Source organism: Loxodonta africana, chromosome 21 (genome assembly GCF_030014295.1).
Source record: "Loxodonta africana isolate mLoxAfr1 chromosome 21, mLoxAfr1.hap2, whole genome shotgun sequence".
NCBI classification, from domain to species: domain Eukaryota; kingdom Metazoa; phylum Chordata; class Mammalia; order Proboscidea; family Elephantidae; genus Loxodonta; species Loxodonta africana.
In genome coordinates, this window is record NC_087362.1 from 27,827,921 (window position 1) to 27,847,326 (window position 19,406).

At 53.8% G+C, this 19,406-nt stretch overlaps 1 long non-coding RNA gene and 1 gene segment (V, D, J or C); one reads left to right on the top strand and one right to left on the bottom strand.

Moving 5' to 3' along the window:
• Positions 1-4,410, bottom strand: part of LOC111752818 (uncharacterized) — a 29,227-nt gene extending 24,817 nt beyond the window's left edge. The window contains exon 1 of the long non-coding RNA XR_002787710.2: positions 3,236-4,410. This is a non-coding gene — a long non-coding RNA (uncharacterized LOC111752818). The remainder of the gene's footprint in view (positions 1-3,235) is intronic.
• LOC135228350 (immunoglobulin heavy constant gamma 1-like) overlaps positions 1-18,858 on the top strand; it is a 441,642-nt gene extending 422,784 nt beyond the window's left edge. Inside the window, 6 exon segments of the C gene segment in view lie at positions 13,483-13,773; positions 14,184-14,219; positions 14,326-14,655; positions 14,734-15,054; positions 16,987-17,117; positions 17,337-18,858. Coding sequence covers positions 13,593-13,773; positions 14,184-14,219; positions 14,326-14,655; positions 14,734-15,054; positions 16,987-17,117; positions 17,337-17,420 — 1,083 coding nt within the window.
• Positions 18,859-19,406: the final 548 nt, after the last annotated feature.

Below are 19,406 nucleotides of genomic sequence, written 5' to 3' on the forward strand. Positions count from 1 at the left end.
GCCAGCATAACCCTGATACAAAAACCAGGCAAAGACACCATAAAAAAAAGAAAATTACGGACCCATATCTCTCACGAGTATAGATGCAAAAATTCTCAACAAAACTCTAGCCAGTAGAATTCAGCACCATATCAAAAAAATAATACACCATGACGAAGACAGATTCATAACAGGTGTGCAAGGATGAGTCAACATTAGAAAATCAACCCAAGTAAGCCACTCCAAAAACAAAAGAAAAGAATTACATGATCATAATATCTCAATCAACACAGAAAAGGCATTTGATAAAGACCAACACCCATTCCTGATAAAAACATACAATAAAATAGGAATAGAAGGGAAATTCCTCAACATTATAAAGGGCATCTATACAAAAACAACAGGCAACGTCATTCTCAGCGGAGAGAGGCTGAAAAGTTCCCCTTTAGAACGGGAACAAGACAAGGATACCCTTTATCACCACGCCTAGTTAACATTCTGCTGGAAGTCCTAGCTAGAGCAGTAAGGCAAAAAAGAGAAATAAAAGGCATCTAAATTGGTGATGAAGAAGGAAAACTATCCCTATTCACAGATGGTGTGATACTACACATAGAGAACCCAAAAGACTGCACAAAAAAACTACTGTAACTAATAGGAAAATTCAGCAGAGTAGCAGGACACAAGATAAACATGCAAAACTCAGCTGGATTTCTAGACACCAATAAAGAGAACTATGAAAAGGAAATCAGGAGAACAACACCATTTATACTAGCCCCTTAAAAAATAAAATACTTAGGAATAAATCTAACAAGGGATGTAAAAGACCTATACAAAGAAAACTACAAAAAACTGCTGCAAGAAACCAAACAAGACCTACCTAAATGGAAAACCATACCATGCACATGGATAGGCAGGCTCAACTTTCTGAAAATGTCCGTTCTAAAAAAAAAAAAAAAAACCAAAGCAGTCTACAAATACAATGCAGTCTTGATTCTAATACTAGCATCATTCTTTAAGCAGATTGAAAAACTAATCATTCACCTAATATGGAAAGGAAAGAGGCCCCAGATAAGTAAAATACTACTGAAGAAGTGCAATGTAGGAGTCGGAGCACTACCTGACCTCAAAAACTGATATATAACTATGGTAGTCAAAATAGCCTGGTACTGGTACAATGATAGACACATTGACCTATGGAATGGAATCGAGGACCCAGATGTATATCCATCTACCTATGGCCACCTCATCTTCACAGACACAGCCAAATGCCTTGAGAGACAGAGCTACTGGGCTGAGGGCTGAGGACCCCGGTCTCAGGGGACATCTAGCTCAATTGGCATAACAATGTATAAAAAAAAATTGCTCTACAACTGACTGTGGTGAGAAGCAACTCAGGTCTTAAAAGCCTATGAGTGGCCATCTGAGATACATCTACTGGTTCCATCCCTGCTGGAACAAAAGAGAATGAACAAGACCAAAAACACAATGGAAAAATTAGTACAAAGGACTAATGGACCACATGAACCACAGCCTCCACCAGCCTGAGCCCAGAATAACTAGATGGTGCCAGATTACCAACACTCACGGCTCGGGCAGGGAGCACAATAGAGGGCCCAAAAACAGAGCCGAAGAAAAATGCAGAACAAAATTCAAATTCACAAACACACACACACAGAAAAGATCAGCCTTGCTGGCCTGACAGAGACTGAAGACACCTGAAGAGTATGGCTACCGGTCACCCCTTTAACTCAATACTGAAGTCACTTCTGAGATCCACCCTTCAGCCAAAGATTAGGCAGGTCTATAGGGCCAACAATAACACATGTGAGGGACATGCTTCATAATTCAATCATGTATAGAAGACTAAACAGGCACACTAGCCCAGAAGCAAAGACAGGAAGGCAGGAAGGGACAGGAAAACTGGAAGAATGGGGTGGAGAAGGGTAGAGGGTTGACACATCACAGGGTTGGCAACCCATGTCACAAAACAATTTCTGTATTAACTGTTTCATGAGAAACTAATTTGCTCTGTAAACTTTTACCTAAATCATATTTTTAAAAAAATCAATCATCAATATAGAACAATGGAAAAAATATATATGTGTTAGAATCCTAGCCCCTATACAACTAATCTAATATAATGTAACCACCTTTCATAATGCAGTCTAATGTAATCGATCTATCAGTTGAGGTCATACCAGTGTTAGATGAGCCCTAAAACTAATCACTTCAGAGATTAGACACAGACAAAGGGAACACAGAGACTATCTGACAACAGGGGTAGATGCACTCAGAAGCTCAGGAACACTAAGGATGGCTGGCAGCTACTAGAAGCTGAAATAGACAAAGGACTGGCCTCTAGAGCCACATCCTGAGTTTGGACTTCCAGAGTCCTAAACGGTGAGACAATAAATTTCCTTTCCTTAAAGCCACCCACTTGTGGAATTTGTGTTACAGCAGCACTATGGAACTAAGACACCGCCATGCCCAGGGTGCAGGACAAGGCAGGCTCATTTGGACAATCTTCAACTCTGTCAATCACTTACCACATTTTGTAGCCCAGGAACAGAAACATTCCATTTTCGTCCTTATACACTCCCAGTCCCACAGCCCGGTAGACATATCTCTATAATCCCCGACAGGTAATGAAAGCGCCATTCATCCTGCCCTGGATCCCAGCACCTCTTCCCGCTCCAGGGCAAAGGCCCCATCTGGTCAGAGGGACCTCCAGCCTCTCACACAGCAACATCCTCAGGTTTCCTTGTTAGTTTCAGCTCAAGTGACCTCTACCTTGGGTGACAATGAGCCATCAGAGGTGTGGGGGCAGCAGTGGCAGAGAGCCTGTACCCACCATGGAAGGAGCCACCTGCAGATCACAGTATCAACCCTAGCTCAGAATTCCCTTGCTCCCCACACAACTTGACTGGAGGGGCCGCCTGCGTGAGTATCCATGGTCCCCTGGTCATAGCACCCTGCTTGGATAGGGAGGTGGGATGGCTTTCATGTTATAAAGACCCTGGCTCACAGTGTTGGGCCATGAAAAAACCCATCAGGACCAAATCCCATCAGTCCCCCGACCCAGGCTCAAAGTGATGGCCTATACTAGGGTGTCAGACCCTGCAGACCTTTGCTTCAATGCCCCACATGCCCTCCAGGAGTCCTGGCAGGGCAATGCCACCTTTCTAGGTCAAACTGAGATCCACGAATATCAATTTCCTATAGGACCACCTACTGATACTTGTGTGGGCAGAAATACCTGCAGGATCACTGCAGACTCCAGAGCTGGTAAAAAAAACACTGGGCCTGAAGGAGGAGGGACGGAGGGGCAGTTGCTGAAGCCTGGAGGCCACCTTGACAAAACAGAGCCAGTTCGCTGAGGGAGAGAGCCCAGGTAAACCCTCTGCCTTGGTGTCACTCCTTCCTCTGACCTCCTGCCAGCTCCCCTTAAGCTTACATGCCTTCCAGCAGCCAGGGAGTGAAAACTTTTATGGAGTCAGCACCAGAGCCAACCTGTGGATGTTGGCCGAGCCAGGCATTTCCTGGGGAACAGATTATCTGGCAGCTGGAATGGCCTGAGGGTTGCACCTGGAGAGAGGTGCTGGGGACAGGGGTTGCCAGAGCTGACAGCATAGAAGAAATAGAGGCTGTCATCAGAGATGCCTTGATCTTCCTCGCCGGCAGGCTAGGGGATGTCAGACTATCCTGAGCAGACCACACTAGACCTCCCCATGTTGGGACAGTCTATTCCAGCTATTGGAGAGGGACACTGGGAGAGGTTGTGATAAGTTTCCATCGAGTCAGCGCTCAACTTATAGTGACTCCATGCACAGCGGAACAAAGCAATGCCCAGTCCTGCACAATCCATGATAGGTTTCAGATCACAGATGTGATCCATAGGGCTTTCATTGGCTGGTTTTCAGAAATCCTTCTCCAGGCCTTTATTCCAAGTCCATCTGAGTCTAGAAGCTCTGCTGAAATCTCTTCAGTACCATAGTAACATGCAAGCCTCCGTTGACAGATGGGTGGTGGCTGCATATGACGTGCATTGGCTGGGATTCGAATCCAGGTCTCCCACATGCAAGGTGAGAATTCTACAGCTGAACCTCCATTGCTGCATACTGGGAGAGCATCCTTTGACTGATCTCCTTTGGCACTTCAACAACGTTTCCTCACTAAGTGGGGACATGGAATCAGACAGAACCAATTTTCCATGTTCCTTCTAAGTCTGTCAGATGCCAGAACCCCACATTACTGTCCACACCTGGGCGCGACCCTGACGGCATGGGTTGTCTTGGAAAATAACTAGCCCAAGGCCCTATCACTGAGGCCGGTGGAGACAGGAGGTACATATCCAGAGCTACCCCTCTAGCTAAGGTGGGAGGATGTGCGTCCACTCAGCCTGAAAGGCAGATGTTTACACTCACCATGGCCAGGAACTGGCTTGTGGTGTTATGAGATTAAACATAGCACAGCACAGGGATTTTGTCAAAACAATACCAACCACTTTGCATGAGTTGCCAAAAGAGAAAGTAAGGGTCCAAAAGCTGGAAACGTATGTCCTACATTCCTAGCGGTTAGGGTAGAAAACTGGGTTGGGGTTGGTGGCTCAAAGGAAGCATCTCAATTAAAGAGGAGGGGTCCTCAGTTATTGTACTTTTTTGTATCAGCACAAAATAAACCTCCGAAATATATTTTGATTCTTAGCCAAAATCGTCTAAACTCCCTCCCTCCTGGTTTCTATGGCTCATTCGGATAGTGGTTCCCAGGAAGGGGTTACCCTACTGCCCTCTCTCCTCCACCCGGCACACACCCACCTCCCTGATGGTCTGATGAGAGTCATTCAAAGACAGGCCAGTAAGATCAAGAACTTGTTGGAGATTTAGGATGCTGCCCAGTGATTCTTATGGACATTCCCTTTAGGAAACACTGGGTTGGGTTTATTTCTTAGAAGACACAAGGTTTTGTGATCACAGCTCATGATCATGGTTACAAACAGCCTAACTCTGTTTTTGGACTTGAACTCAAGCAGGAGGCAAAAGTGAACCTGATGAGGGCCTAGAGCCCCTCGGGGCACAGTGTGGACAAACAGAAGTTGGTTGCAGTCTGTGGAAGAGCACCCAGAATAGAGGCGCTGGTCCAGGCAACCCTGTACCACCTGCAAGCATGTCCCAGAGCTAGAAGGTTCCTGGAGACTCATACCTTTAACCAGGGCCTCCAAATAGTGAGGCAACTCAGGTCATTAACTTTCCACTCACTGCATTGTTCCAGCCATGACAAGGTTGCCTGCAGGGTTCTGTTGTTGTAGCAGATCACGTCAACATCATGCACAATGGTAAAATGCTGCCCAGTCCATCCCCATGACTGGTTGCAGATCAGACCATTGGGATCCATAAGGTTTTCATTGGCTGCTTTTCAGATGTAGATCTCCAGGCTTTTCTTCCTAGTCCGTCTTAGCCTGGAAGCTTTGCTGAAACCTGTTAACCATCATAGCAACATGAACTCCTCCACTGACAGATGGATGATGGCTGCACATGAAGTGCACCAGCTGGAAATAGAACCTGGGTCTCCCACATGGACGGTGAGAATTCTACCACAGAATCACCAATGAGTGTTGATGATGGGACTCGCTTTCACCTTCTTTTTGTTATGGGACATGTGCACACAATCATGCCAGCACTCAACCCCATAGTGTGATCTGACCCACACCACAAAGTAAAGTGGAGATGGGGTCTTTCAGATTTTGAGTGAGTGGACCCCACCCCAGTGCTCATCATGTTTACCACTATAGTAGTTATGAGCAGCCTGCTGGGAATCACCCACTTCAGTGTGGCAGGCACTTAACCACATGCTTAATTGGGAAGCCTGAGCCTTGGAGTTTCTGGACAGAAGCAGTTTTTCTCGATCTTCAGTCCCCCAGCTCATCTAACGTGGTTGTGCGCATTTGGTTCACCATGTCGCGTCCCTTCCTGTTGCAAATACCTGGAGGGGCTTCTGTTTTCTTGATTCAATTCTGACTTACAAAGTAACGGGTAACAAAGTAATTCCAGGAGGCAGAACCCCAGAGATGGGAACTGAGATTGCTTATCTGATTAATTCATTATGACAGCTTTTGGAGAAAATGATCATCAGTGGAAAGCAGACAGGGGCAGTCCCGGCAAACTGTGGCAAATCTGGCACATAAATGATCATCTACATTTGCCTGAAATGTGGTGATTAACAACGAGCCTTTGGGGAGACAGATACTGTTGCAAGAGAATGTTAGTTTAGGAATGAGGACGGCAAGGACTGTGGAGTGGCTGATCTTTCATCAATCACTGCATTGGAGCCTACAGAATGAGAAGGATGATCTCAGAACTCCAAGCTCTCAGCTAGAGGCAAGGTCAGAGAGCAAGGGGCCCCATCACTGCCCTAAAAGCATTGATTTTCTCTCATAACCACAGGATGAAAGTGATTGTAGGGGGGAACGTATCTGAAAGTCAGACCCAACGTTTGCTACAACAGCTTGCCAAGTCTCAACACCAGATGAATTAATTCACAGCCTCACCAGGTGTCTCATGTGAAAGAATTTGTCTGAAAAGAATGTGACCTTGAGAACTGGAATGGTGACATTTCTACAGATTCTGATAAAGCCCTGTAGCTTAATTGCCCAAAAGACCACTAGCCAAAGCAGCTTTCCCCCTCCTTGGTCCAAGGACAGTAGCCACCTGGTGCTTGTGAATCCTGTAATTACCTCGAGGGTTGCCATGTTTCCTTGAGACCAGCCCACACTGCTATAATGCAGGAGCAGTCCTGGGAGAACCCAGGGATCCAAGACAGGTTGGGACCAGAAGATGGTGGGCTCCACACCACTTGCAAGATTTGTCAGCTGATCTTCCAGAAAGCTGGGCCTGGTGGTGGGCATGGACTCTATGGGATGCACACTCACAGGTCTGAACTAAGAAGACAGAAACACGCTGAGGGGCTTTGCCAAAGTTATCAACATGCATGAGCTGACTAGGGATGATACGGACTCAGTGTGTTTCTCTAGTGTCTGCAAATGTCCCTTGGGTGGATCTTGAGGCCAACGTCCCCTCTGGCCAGGGCATTGTGCCCCCTCGGTGGTTAGGAAGATGGGCCAAGGATGGTGCCAAAGAGGTAGGAGAGAAGCCACCTGCAGAAGCCAGAGGCACGAACCAAAACGACTAGGTTTTCCTCCTGAGACCAGTTTTGCTGGTAGCTCAGAAGGGTGTGGAAGAGGATGGGACTTAGGGCTGGACTGCAGGTCTGAGCAGCACCAGAGACCAGAATCATCTGGGGGCATTGATCTGCCCACATTGCACCCAGGTAACAGCAGAGGGAAATGCCCATGGGGCTGGGGTGAGAGGTCCTGGAACCTCAGCCTGCTGGTAGGTTTAAGCTCTGGGGTCTTGATGTGGGGATCTTGAGAGGGGCATGGTCGCTGCCCAGCCAAGACTGGCCTGGGGATCCTGCGGGGGAGGGGGCAGTACCCAGCACCTGATACCTGGTGCTTCTACCTGCCCCCCTGGGCTCCTCTGGGTCCCAGGGCACCATACCTCCCCCACACGCCCAGGTGAGAGTCCCTAGAGTGTCTGGACTCCCCCCAAGGCAGAAATCACCCAGACGAAAGGAGAACTTCAGGAAGCAAGTGGTGCCAGCCAGGTTTCAATCCCGTTCTTACTTGTTGCGGCCTGTTGAGGACTTCACAACTCAGGGGCCGGGGCTGGGAGGGGCCAGAAGCCCCCTGGGCCAGGGCCAGCACAGGACACTAGCTCGGTGAGTCGGGTCGGCAGGGAGCAGCTGGTCTGCAGAGGACAGGGGACCAGAGCCAAGGGAGAGGGTAGAGAGGTATTGGTGTCAGCTGCCAGACCCGGGCAGGGAAACAGCCACAAGGAGTCTGGCATGAGCAGAGCAGGAAACAGCCCCTCAGGCTTGGAGAATGACTGGCTGCTCAAGCTGAATAATGGCTGGCCACACGGGGTTGGAGGCTGCCCATTGCAAGGACCAAGGAGCAGTGGCAAGGGCACAGCCACACCAACAGAGCTGGATGCCAAAGGCAGGCAGAGGATGCCTGCAGGGGGCCCTGGGCCCTTGGAGACAGTGCCAGGATGGGTGGGTGAAGGCCTGGGAGTTGCACAGTTTCTGAGTTGGGCAAGGGGCACAGGGCACACGGCAGATTCAGGGCTCAGGAATGAGGTGGGCTCAGCACAGCGGAGGGGCCTTCCAGTGGCCAGAGGGTTCAGTCCAGAATCATGGAGCCAGTAGGAGCCCCAGGGGAGGGTCAGAGAAGGTGACAGGGGGGCATCCTAGGCTACAGCCAGGGCCAAGGGCAGGAGGGGTCAGAGTGGGTGTCCCTGTGCCCAAGCTCAGAGGGTGGGGGGGCTGGGCCCAGGGCAGGCATTGAGTGGCCAGCAGGATGGGTTTCAAGAAGAGAGGTTCAGATCCAGAGACCTAGGGACAAAAGAGAGATGTCAGAGCCCCAGGAGTAGATATAGGTCTGGAGGGAGTGGATCCAGTCATGATTGGGGGTCAGCACTGATCCTGCCAATGGGGAGATCAGGGGCCAAAGCTGGGGTTGAGGAAGTTGGGGTGAGGCCTGACAAGGGCCAAGAGCTCATCTGGGAGGGAAGTAGGGAAATGGGGCTGGGGGTACGGGGTGCGAGGAACTGGGGGCTACAATCTGAAAGCTGTGAAGTGTGGGTTGGGAGCTAGAGCTAGAGGCTGGTTGTTAGGGGATAGGAGGTAGGGGCTTGGATCTGGTGCTACTGGGTGCTAGGAGCTGGGAGTTATGTGCTAGGGGCTTGGGGTTGGGGAGATAGGAGCTGAAACCTAGGGGCTGGGAGCTGAGAGCTGGGGCTGGGTGATGGGAGATAGGGCCTGGTGGCTGAGTGTTTGAAATGGAGAACTGTCAGCTTGGGGTAGGGGCTGGGACCTAAAAGCTGGGGACTGGGGACAAGGAACTGGGCTCTGGGGGGAGGATCGTAGGAGGTTGGAGCTGAATGCTGGGTATTAGGAGCTGGGAGCTGAGAGCCAGGGGCTGAAAGCTGGTGCTTGGTGCTAGGAGCTGGGGGCTGGGGATAGGGGCTAGAGATTGAGAGCTGGGAGCTGCGAGATACAAGCTGGGTGTTAGGTACTTAGAGTTGGCAGATGGGAGCTAGGGGCTTAGAGATGAGTGCTGGGAGCTAGGTGTTAGGAGCCGCTAGCTGAGAGCTAAGGACTAGGGCCTAGGAGCTGGAGGGCTGCGAGCTGAGAGCTGGGAGCTAAGTGCTAGGTGCTAGGGGCTGGACACAGAAACTGGATCCTAGTGGCTTGGAGCTACATGACAGGAGCTTGGAGCTACATGATAGTAGCGGCGTGTTAGGAGCTGGGTGGTGGAGACTGTATCCCTGGGGCGGGGGGCTGGGCGCTGGGAGCTAGAAGCTGGGAGCTGGGATCCAGGTGCTAGGGACTTGGGGCTTAGAGCTGGGGGCTAAGGACAGAATGCTAGGAGCTGGGAGCTGGGGTCAAGGACTGCATATTAGGAGCGTGTGCTAGGAGCTAAGATCTGGGGAATAGGGGTTGGGTACTGAGAGTTAGGTGCTGGGGGTTGAGAGCTATGAGCTGGGGGATAGGGGCAGGGTGCTAGGAGCTGGGAGCTGTGAATTAAGAACTGGGAACTGGGTGCTGAGAGCTGGCAGTTGAGAGCTGGGGCTAGGGACTTGGAGCCTGGGTCTGAGAGCTAGGGGGCTGGTGGGTGAATGCTGGGAGCTTAGAGGTCAGTGCTAGAGCTGGGAGCTGGGAGCTGGGAGCCTGGAGCTGAGAGCTGGGGGCTGGAAAGTGATGCTGAGAGCTGACTGGTAGGTGATGACACCAAGAGCTTGTTGCTAGAAGCTAGGGGTAAGGAGCTAAGGACTGGGAGCTGCATGTTAGGAGATGGGGGCTAGGAGCTGGGGATTGGAAGCTGGGGTTTAGGAGCTGGGGATTGGAAGCTGGGGTTTAGGAGCTGGGGTCTGGGAGCTCAGGGCTAGGAGTTAAGGGCTGGGAGCTCAGGCCTAGGAGCTACATGCTGGGACTTGGGTGCTAGGAGCTGGCTGCTAGAAGCTGGAGGCTAGGAGCAGGGGGCTTGGAGCTGGTTACCAGGAGCTGGGGACTAGGACCTAGGGGTTGGGATTTGGGTGCGAGGAGCCAGAGACTAGGAGCTGGGTGCTAAGAGCTAGGGGCTGGGGGCTGGGGGATGTGTGCCAGGAGCTCAGTGCTAGAGGTTGTAGCAGGTAGCTGAAAGCTGGGAGCTGGGAGCTAGGAGCTGATTGCTCGGAGCTGAGGCTAGAAGCTGGCTGCTAGGAGCTGGGAGCTTGGAGCTGTGTGCTAGGAGCTTAGAGTTGGGAGATAAGTGCTAGGAGCTGGGGTCTTATTCCTAGGAGCTTGGCTACAAGCTAGGGGCTAGGAGCTGTGTCCTAGCAGTTTAGGGCAGGGAGCTGAGGACTAGGAACTGGGTGCTAGGAGCTCAGGGCTGGGAGCTGGAGGCTAGAAGCCGGGGGCTAGGAGCTGGGTGCTAGGAGCTGGGTTCTAGAAGCTGGGTGCTAGGAGCTGGTTGCTAGGAGCTGGGCACTAGAAGCTAGGTGTTAGAAGCTGGGAGCTGAGATCTGAGGCCTAGGACCTTGGAGCTGGGGGCTAGTTGCTGAGAGCTGGGTGCTAGAAGCTGGTTACTAGGAGCTGGGTGCTGGGAGATGCAAGCTGAGAGCTGTGTACTAGCAGCTGGGTGCCAGGAGCTGGGGGCTGGGGGCAGTGAGCTGAGAGCTAGGGGCTGGTGGGTGAATACTGGGACCTGACAGATACATGCTAGGACTGGGAGCTGGGTGCTAGGAATGGGAGGTGGAAACTGAGAGCTGGGGGCTGGAGACTAGGAGCTGGGTGCTGGGTGCTAGGAACTGGTTGCTAAGAGCTCTGGGCTGGGTCGTGGAAGCTGGGTGCTAAAAGCTTGGGATAGAAGATGGGGCTAAGGTTGGAGGTGGGAGCTGGGGGCTGGGACTGGGAACTGGAGGCTAGGAGCTGGGAGCAGAGGGCTGGGATCTGGAGGCTAGAAATTGAATAGTAGGAGCTGGAAGGTAAAGAATGGGAGCTGAGTCTGGTGAGTGAATGGTGGAAGGTGAGAGGTAGGTGATAGAGCTGGGAACTGGGTGCTAGGAGCTGGGGACTGGTAACTGAGATCTGGGAGCTGAGGGCTGGGACCTGGAGGCTAGAAGCTAGGGGCCAGGGACAGGTAGCTGAGAAGTAGGGACTGGGGATAGGGGTCTGGAGGCTGGTTGCTAGGAGCTGGGACTTGAAGGCTGGGAGCTAGGAGCTAGGGGCTAAGAGCTGTTTGCTAGGAACTGAGAGCTAGGGGCTGGGAGCTCAGGGTTGGGTTCTAGAAACTGGGGGCTGAATGCTAAAAGCTGATAGTTGGGTACTAGGAGCTAGGGGCTGGGAGCTGGGGGCTGGGTGCTACATGCTGGGGACTTAAAGCTAGAGGCTACGTTCTAAGAGCTGGGGCTGGAAACTGAGATCTAGGAGCTGTGATTTATGAGCTGGGTGCAGGGAGTTGAGTTCAGAGAGCTGAGGCCCAGAGTTGGGGGTAGGAGCTGGTTGCTCTGACAGATGAGACTGAGGGCCTTGGCACCTGAACAGCTGGGCCGAGGGTGGGTGTCCTGGTGGCCCAGGGAACAAGCCCAGTGCTGGGAAGTGAGTGAATAGAGGAGGACCACCTGGCAAGTCTGGGCTGAATGTGCTGGGGCTGGCAGGGGGGCAGAAGGCCTGAGGACACTGAGGCAGGTCCTGGCCTCAGGGCCTGTGTAGGGGGCCCCAGGGCTGGAGAGCAGGAGGCCCGGGAGTCCTGCAGAAGCTGGGGCAGGGTTTCTGATTGGTGAGTGCTGAGGGCCATGTGGAGAGCTAGGTGCTTTGGGCTGGAAAAGCTGGGATGGGACAGGCCTGAGCTGACTGACGGAAGGTAGGTGGGCACAGGTAGGAGTCTGGACTGGCAGAAGCTCCAGCACCGGTGCAGTGAGAGAACCCTGGGAAGTGGAGGCCCCAGGGCTGAAAGAGAAACCAGAGGCTCTTCCAAAGGGCTCAGTTCAGTTTCAGGGGTGCTGAGGTTATACGGCGGGGTCACAAGGTAGCTGACCCAGCAGAGATGCGTGAACAGGGGTTGCTAGAACCTGTGGTATAAGTGGGCAAAGGAGAGGGGGCACCCAGAGGGGATCATAGTCAGAAGGCACAGTCCTGGGAGGGCTGGGCTTGAGCTTCTGAAGCCTGAGGACTCAGGGACAGAGGGTACACTCGACCAGCCTGGTGCTCACAGTACCGGCACAAACACGGAAGAAGAGGATTCAAGGGCAGGTGCAGGGCTCCCACCTGGGCTGAGGGTGGGCTGGGGTGCCCTGGTTTCCAGAGGGGCTAGGCTAGGAAGCAGGGCCTGGCGGTAGGTGGGGCTCAGGCTGAACTGACAGACCTGGGAGCCAGGTGGGTAAAGGCAAGGAAGGCTGAGTTTGGGTTGTGGAGGGAGCAAGAGATGTGCCTTGGAGCTAGCTCAGACAGGACCATGCAAAAAGGAGGAAGCATCTAGGTGAGCAAGGAGCCAGACAGTGGCCAGGAAGGATAGGTAGTCCTCAGTGTGGGGAGTGAGGGTGCTGGATTGGTGGAGCCACAGGGGGCCACAGAAGCTCAGGCCCAGAGGAGAAGATTAGAAGGAACCTGGGCTGGGGGTTTTTGCTGGCCGGTGGAGGGGAGTAGGACAGAGAAAGGGATGACCATGTTCCCAGGGCGTTGCTCCAGGACAGGGAGGGGCCGGGCCAGCAGTGACTGGTAGGAAAAAAGGGCTGGTCAGCCTTCGCTACAGAGAGAGCCTTCTTGGAGGGAGGGAGTGGACTCCAGGAGATCTGGAGACACAGGAGGCAGACAGGAGTGGCAAGATGCTCTGGGTGGAACACCCTGTACTGGGGTGATGACAGGGTGTGGCAGAGGTTGCCACTCCAAAGTACAGGCCTAGGCTGGGGCAAGAGGGGTCAGAGATGGTCACTGGCTGAAAGACCATAGAGAAGCTGGCTGGAGCAAGGGCCTACTGTCCGGGGTCAGGCAGAGGAGGTAGGGAACCTGATGTCACTCACCTTAAGAATAATGAATAAGCAAAGTGGGAGGAAGGGCCTGGGAGACCCCAGGGCTGAGCTGACTCTGGGTGGTCTTGGAAAGCTGGCCAGCTGACTGAGCCAAGCCTGTGGTACTGGCATAGCCAACGAGGCCACAGCCAAGGCTCCTGGTCCTGGAAGTACATCAGGTCAGAGACATCCCAGGCCTGGCACCTTCCCAGGGGCCTCCAGAGAGGGGGTGCTGAGGTGGGAGTGGGTGGGTATGGCCAGCTGTGTGACCCAGGTGTGTGTCCAGATGTGCCCCTCCGGTGTGTACTCCTGGTGCCTGTGAGCACAGAGGACATGCCTTGCAGGCAGGCAGCCTTGCTTGGCCCGGGCACATGGTCATGTGGGGCCTCCTCTCTTGCAGCCTCAACCACGGCCCCATCAGTCTTTCCCCTGGCCCCCGGCTGTGGGACCACACCCGAATCCAAGGTGGCCCTGGCCTGCCTGGTCGCCAACTACTTCCCAGAGCCAGTGATGGTGTCCTGGAACTCTGGAGCCCTGCCTGGTGCACACACCTTCCCGGCCGTCCTGCAGTCGTCTGGCCTGTACTCCCTCAATAGCATGGTGACCGTGCCTGCCAGCAGCTGGACCAGCCAGACCTACATCTGCAACGTCGCCCACCCAGCCAGCAACACCAAGGTGGACAAGAAGATCGGTGAGCCATGAGTCTGGTTGCAGTGGGGGACCCACAGCCTGCATCCCCAGCAGACAGGTTCAGGGTCAGCCTGAGGCCCCTGACGCACCAAGAGATGCAGGGCAAGTGGTGACCCTGTCTGTCTCCTCCCACTAAAGGGTTCTGCCTGCCCCACCCTGGGGTCCCACAAATTCAAGGAGGGTGTCTTCTGGGGTAGCCTGCCAGGCAGAGAGGACACACAGGCTGGATGCCCATAATCCAGTCCCTGAGCTCAACGTTGGATGGTGGGTCTCAGAGCCACCAACTGCTGCATGGAAGAGCCTAACTTGACATCATCCCAGCCTGAGGACCAAACATTCCCTCTCCCAGCTGGGATGCCCACTCTCTTTCCCACTAAGGTAACACTCCCTGTCTGTCTGCTCTCTCTGCAGTGCCACGCCAAGCAAAAGACACATGCACATGCCCAGGTAAAGTGAGCCCTACCCTTGCTAAGAGGAGACAGCCCCAGTGGGAGGACAAATCCACGCCACAGCCCCCACAGCCCTGTCACTGATGCTCAGCTTTTTCCACCAGCTCCTCAGCTCCTGGGAGGACCCTCTGTCTTCATCTTCCCCCCAAAGCCCAAGGACACCCTCATGATCACCCGAACCCCCGAGGTGACATGCCTGGTGGTAGATGTTGGCCAGGAAGACATGAAGGTCCAGTTCACCTGGTACATAGATAACAAGCAGGTGAGCACAGCCAAGACCAGCCAGCCGGAGAAGCAATCCAACAGCACGTACCGTGTGGTCAGTGTACTCCCCATCTCGCACCAAGACTGGCTCAAGGGCAAAGAGTTCAAGTGCGAGGTCACCAATACTGCCCTCCCATCACCTGTCAAGAAGGTCATCTCCAAGGCCAAAGGTAAGGCAGGTGGGCGAGGAGGGATGGGCAATCCCTTCGTCTGCACTGGGAATAACTTTCTCTACCATCGCCCCACAGGCCAGCCCCGTGAGCCACAGGTGTATCCCTTGCCCCCACACCGAGATGAGTTGACCAAGGACAAGGTCAGCCTCACATGCCTGGTGAAGGGATTCTACCCCTCTGACATTGATGTTACATGGCAAAAGAACCAGCAACCAGAGCCTGAGAACAGCTATGCGAACACTGAAGCCCAGGTCGAGGCTGATGGGACCTTCTTCCTGTACAGCAAGCTCACAGTGCCCAAGAATAGCTGGCAGCAAGGAAACACCTACTACTGCGTGGTTCTGCACGAGGCACTGCACAACCACCACACCCAGAAGGCCGTCTCCCTGTCTCCCGGTAAATGAACGCTGGCCAGCACGTCCAGCAATTGCCACCTCCCTGCCGCTTGCCGGTGCCCCTGAGCACACCTGGAACCTTGCCTGTAAATACAGGCGATTCACCCCGAAAATAAAGCACCCAGCTCTTCCCTGGGGTACTGCAAGACTGGCATGGTTCTTTCCAAGGCCCACATGAACCTGAGCTCTCCCAGGCTGTTGGGTCAGGTGAGGCCTTAGAACTCCACTGTCACCATTGGGGGAGACTGTAGGGGTCAGTGTAGGCCACCCTGGGGAAACTGGCCATGGGCAGCCTGCTACAGGGACAGATCCTTCACCAATAGTGTCTCCCCTCTGGGTCCTTCCTCCAGCCAGCAGCTTCTCTGGGCTGGAGTGGGGGAGGGAACAGGTAGACGCAACTAGGGAGGCTGTGTGCTGAAGAGTGTCTGATTTGTCTCCAGCGGTCCTGTCAACAGGGCCTTGCAGGAGCTCCCATGGTGGCTCTGTGTTCACATGAAGGCTCCTGGATATGGGGATGGGCCCTCTTTTTTCCTCTGGGGCTCCAAGAATAGACCACTCCACAGAACACACTCAGGATCCAGGTGGTTTGCCCAGGAGAGAGAGGGCACTGACAAGACACCCACCTGGACACTGAGTTCAGACCCATGAAACACAAGCCTCTCCTGTGGTACATCACTCCAGCACCCACAGATCACCTTCACACACACCGCACACATGCATGCAAGAATACATGGACCACAGTGCACACACACACACACACACACACGCACACACATAAACGCATGGACAAGTGGGTACACATGCACTCTCACATAAAATCCCATATACACACACAGACAAATGGCACACATGCACTCACTCATGTTCACACACATGCATATACATCCATGTACATACACACACACATATATGCACAAGAAAACACATGCAAAAACACAGGCACACATGCACTTACAAGCACACACATGCACCCGTACACACAACCATACATGGGCATGCGTGTACACATAAACACGTGGACACATTCACACATGCACAGTAAAGCACTCCCCTTATACACTGGGCCCTCACAAAGGGCAAACTGCACAATGCCTGCGAACACAAGCCCAGGTCACATGGACACACACCAGCCTCATCCTACACCCTCCAAAGCTGCATGAGTGCCCCATGGGTTGCTCCCAGCTCACCTGTACCTGACCAACTCAGACAGGTCCCTACTGCAAGCACCCACATTCCTCCTCCCAGACCCACCCTCCAGAGCTGCTCAAAGGGGCAAGACTCCTGCTCTCCTCACATTACCACAAGCTCACTCCTGTGATGACAAAGACTGCCACTGGCCTCCTGCACACTCACACTTCTGCCCCTCACACATGGGGTCAAATCCCTTCACTGTCCCTAACATCACTTCTTAGCACTGTGCTTCCCTGGGGAGGGTGGGATGCCCTCCAGGCCTTTGCACCCAAGGGAGATGAAATGGAAGGCCTGGGGCCCAGGCAGCCTGCAGGAGTTCTTGGGGTGGCCATGTCCCAAGATGAACGCTTATGCTGCCCCAACCAGCCCAGCGCTGGTGGGTGAGCAAAAACAAGTGGTTATCACAGCTGGCTGAGCCGTAAGTGGGGACAGGGGATCCCAGCCATGCTGCGGTCCAAACTGTAGGAGAAGGATGGGACTGAGGACAGTGCCCAAGGCTCGGGAGGGGTCCCCAGCACAGTCCTGAGAAACCACAGAAGAGGCATGGCCAGGGACAGCTGACCATGGGGCCCTACTGCCTCACCTGTTCCTGGGAGGGGACAGGCAGGGAGGGCAGGGTGATGGGACTGGAGGACCATCCCCAGCATAGATGGAACCCTTCCTCCTGTGCCTTCCTGTCCTCCATCTCTGCACCAGCCCCTACAACAGGGACACCCTCACTGATCCCTCATCCCCTTCCCAGAGCTACATCTGGATGAGAGCTGTGCGGAGGCTCAGGATGGGGAGCTGGACGGGCTATGGAACACCATCTCCATCTTCATCACGCTCTTCCTGCTCAGCGTGTGCTACAGTGCCACCGTCACCCTCTTCAAGGTCTGATTCCCAGGGCCTCTACCCTGTGCCAGCCCCCAAACCCCAGCCCCTAGCCCATTGCCCCCCACAGCAGGCTACTCTGCCAGTAGGGTCCCCAGGCATGGAGTAGCCAGACCCCAGGCAGTTAGACAGAGGGAGAGAGGGGATCTCAGAGCTCAGGGCCTGGGGCTGTAGGGGCCTGGCGTGGCCTGCTCACTGTCACCACCCTGTCACCCGCAGGTCAAGTGGATCTTCTCCTCGGCGGTGGAGCTGAAGCGGAACATCGTCCCCGACTACAGGAATATGATCGGGCAGGCTGCCTAGGGGCTACTGAGAGAGGAACACATAGGAGCCGAACCCACCACAGGCTTCAGTGGCTCCAACCTCCACCCAAGCTCTACCCTGCCCTCTGGCCCCACCGTTTCAGACACCTCACTGCCCTCTGACCATGCTATCTCATATCCCTCCTGTCAGAGAACCTGGTGGACAGCAGGTTCTCCCACAGACTCAGCAGCCTGGATGCCCTGCTACCCCATACCTAAATAGCATTTACAGCAGCACCAGAAGTGCCATTGGAGTCACCGCACTAGGAGACCCTCAGAATCAGCTGTGCACGTCCATTCTGGAGGAGGGGATGGGCCAGTATTCCCCATGTCCATTTGGAGCAGGGACCTGAGTTCAAACCCCACCCCAGGCCTGGCTCAGAAAGACACCAAATCTCAAAGATCCTTGGTGGGGACATCATGCACCAAGGCAGGGGAGCCACTGATCATCAACCTCAAAAGGGATACTCCTTGAGAAGTGCTGCAACCTTCACTGAATGGCCCTTCCTCCAGCCCTCACCTGGCCAGTTCCACCCTGGGAGACCGCAGGGATTCCCCCACCACTTCTATGGCCCTGGCCTGAGGAAGAGGTTCCTTTTCATTTTGAATGGGAGACTTGGTCTCTGGCTCTTGGGAAAGGGCTTTCCATCCAATCCTGGCCTCCTACAAAGTGCTCTTATATATGGGGCTCAACCCAAGGGACAGAACCTCTGCCTGCATGGTGGCCAAGTGAGGAGCTTGGCCCAGGATACCCACCATCTCCCAGCCACCAACCCAGTTCCAGCTAAAGGCCCAGCCTCGCCACCACACAAGAGACCACCTGAGAAGGCCTGGGCCATAGCCATGGACACTGCAGTGTCTAGAGGGTACAAGGGCAGGGCTCCTGGGGTGAGGATGGGCATCTGTGCCAAACAGGAAGGGCATCAGGTCTGAGGGGCTAGTGGCCAGACAGCCTGCTAGAAAGAGGCCTGGTGACCAGTGCCATAGTGGTCAGGGCATGCCATGGGAGGCCTCATCCTTGGGCCTCTGGACAGAGGTGGCCGAAGACAAAGAGAATGGAAGAGAGGAAAATGACCAGATACTGGGAGTGGGCATCTGGCCAACAAGACTCTGATGGGAAACCGGGCCAGCCCAGCCACAGGCACTGCACAGAGGTCCCGGGGCCAAGCATTGCCACCCCTCTGGGCTCTCTGTCTCCCATCTTCCCTTCCAGCAAATACTCAGCAGAGTCACACCACAAAGGAACCAGAGTGCTGAGCCCGCATCTTAAGGTGGGAAGAAGAATGATGCAAATGGAAGCAAATCACACCAAAGAAATGCCACATCCATCAGCTCTGTAGCTTCTTACCTCTTTTTAATTTTCTGAATTTCCTTGATTTTCTTTCATGTAAATGTGTTGTTCTTGTTTTTTAATTACAATAAAATGGACTTACAGTGTATGATTTATCATGGTTGTAGTCTTTCTATGGTGACACCCTTTGAGCCCTTCAAGTGTCAGCCCTAGCAATGAGATGAGCCAAGCCATGAGTCCCAGAGCACCCTGAAATCACTGACCTCCCGACACTGGCCAGGGTCCCTTTGGTGTCCCCAGCATCGGTGTCCTTTCTTCTCCAGCAGACTTTCATCTCGCAGCTAGGGGGGCATCAGATTTGCCTGCCCATTTGCCCTGTGGTGTAGGCAGGACAAAGGAGTCTGAGGACAGCCTCCACCCTCACTGGAGTGACAGTGGCTGGCACTGTATAGAACAAGGCCCCCAGCTGATCATCGTGGGCCCAGGAGTTTGAGAACAGCAAGTCAGGAGTAATGATCTCAGCACCTGAAATGGATGGATCCAGTAGGTTCCAGGAGGTTCAAGGAGGCTGTTGAGGGAAACAGCTGAGGCTTGGGGAGCAAACCCCCAAGGGACAGCACAGGAGGCGTGTCTAGCCTTGGCCATCCTGAGGGAGAAGCCTCTGCTGTGCTGGAAGACAGCCAGAACTGGGCGGGA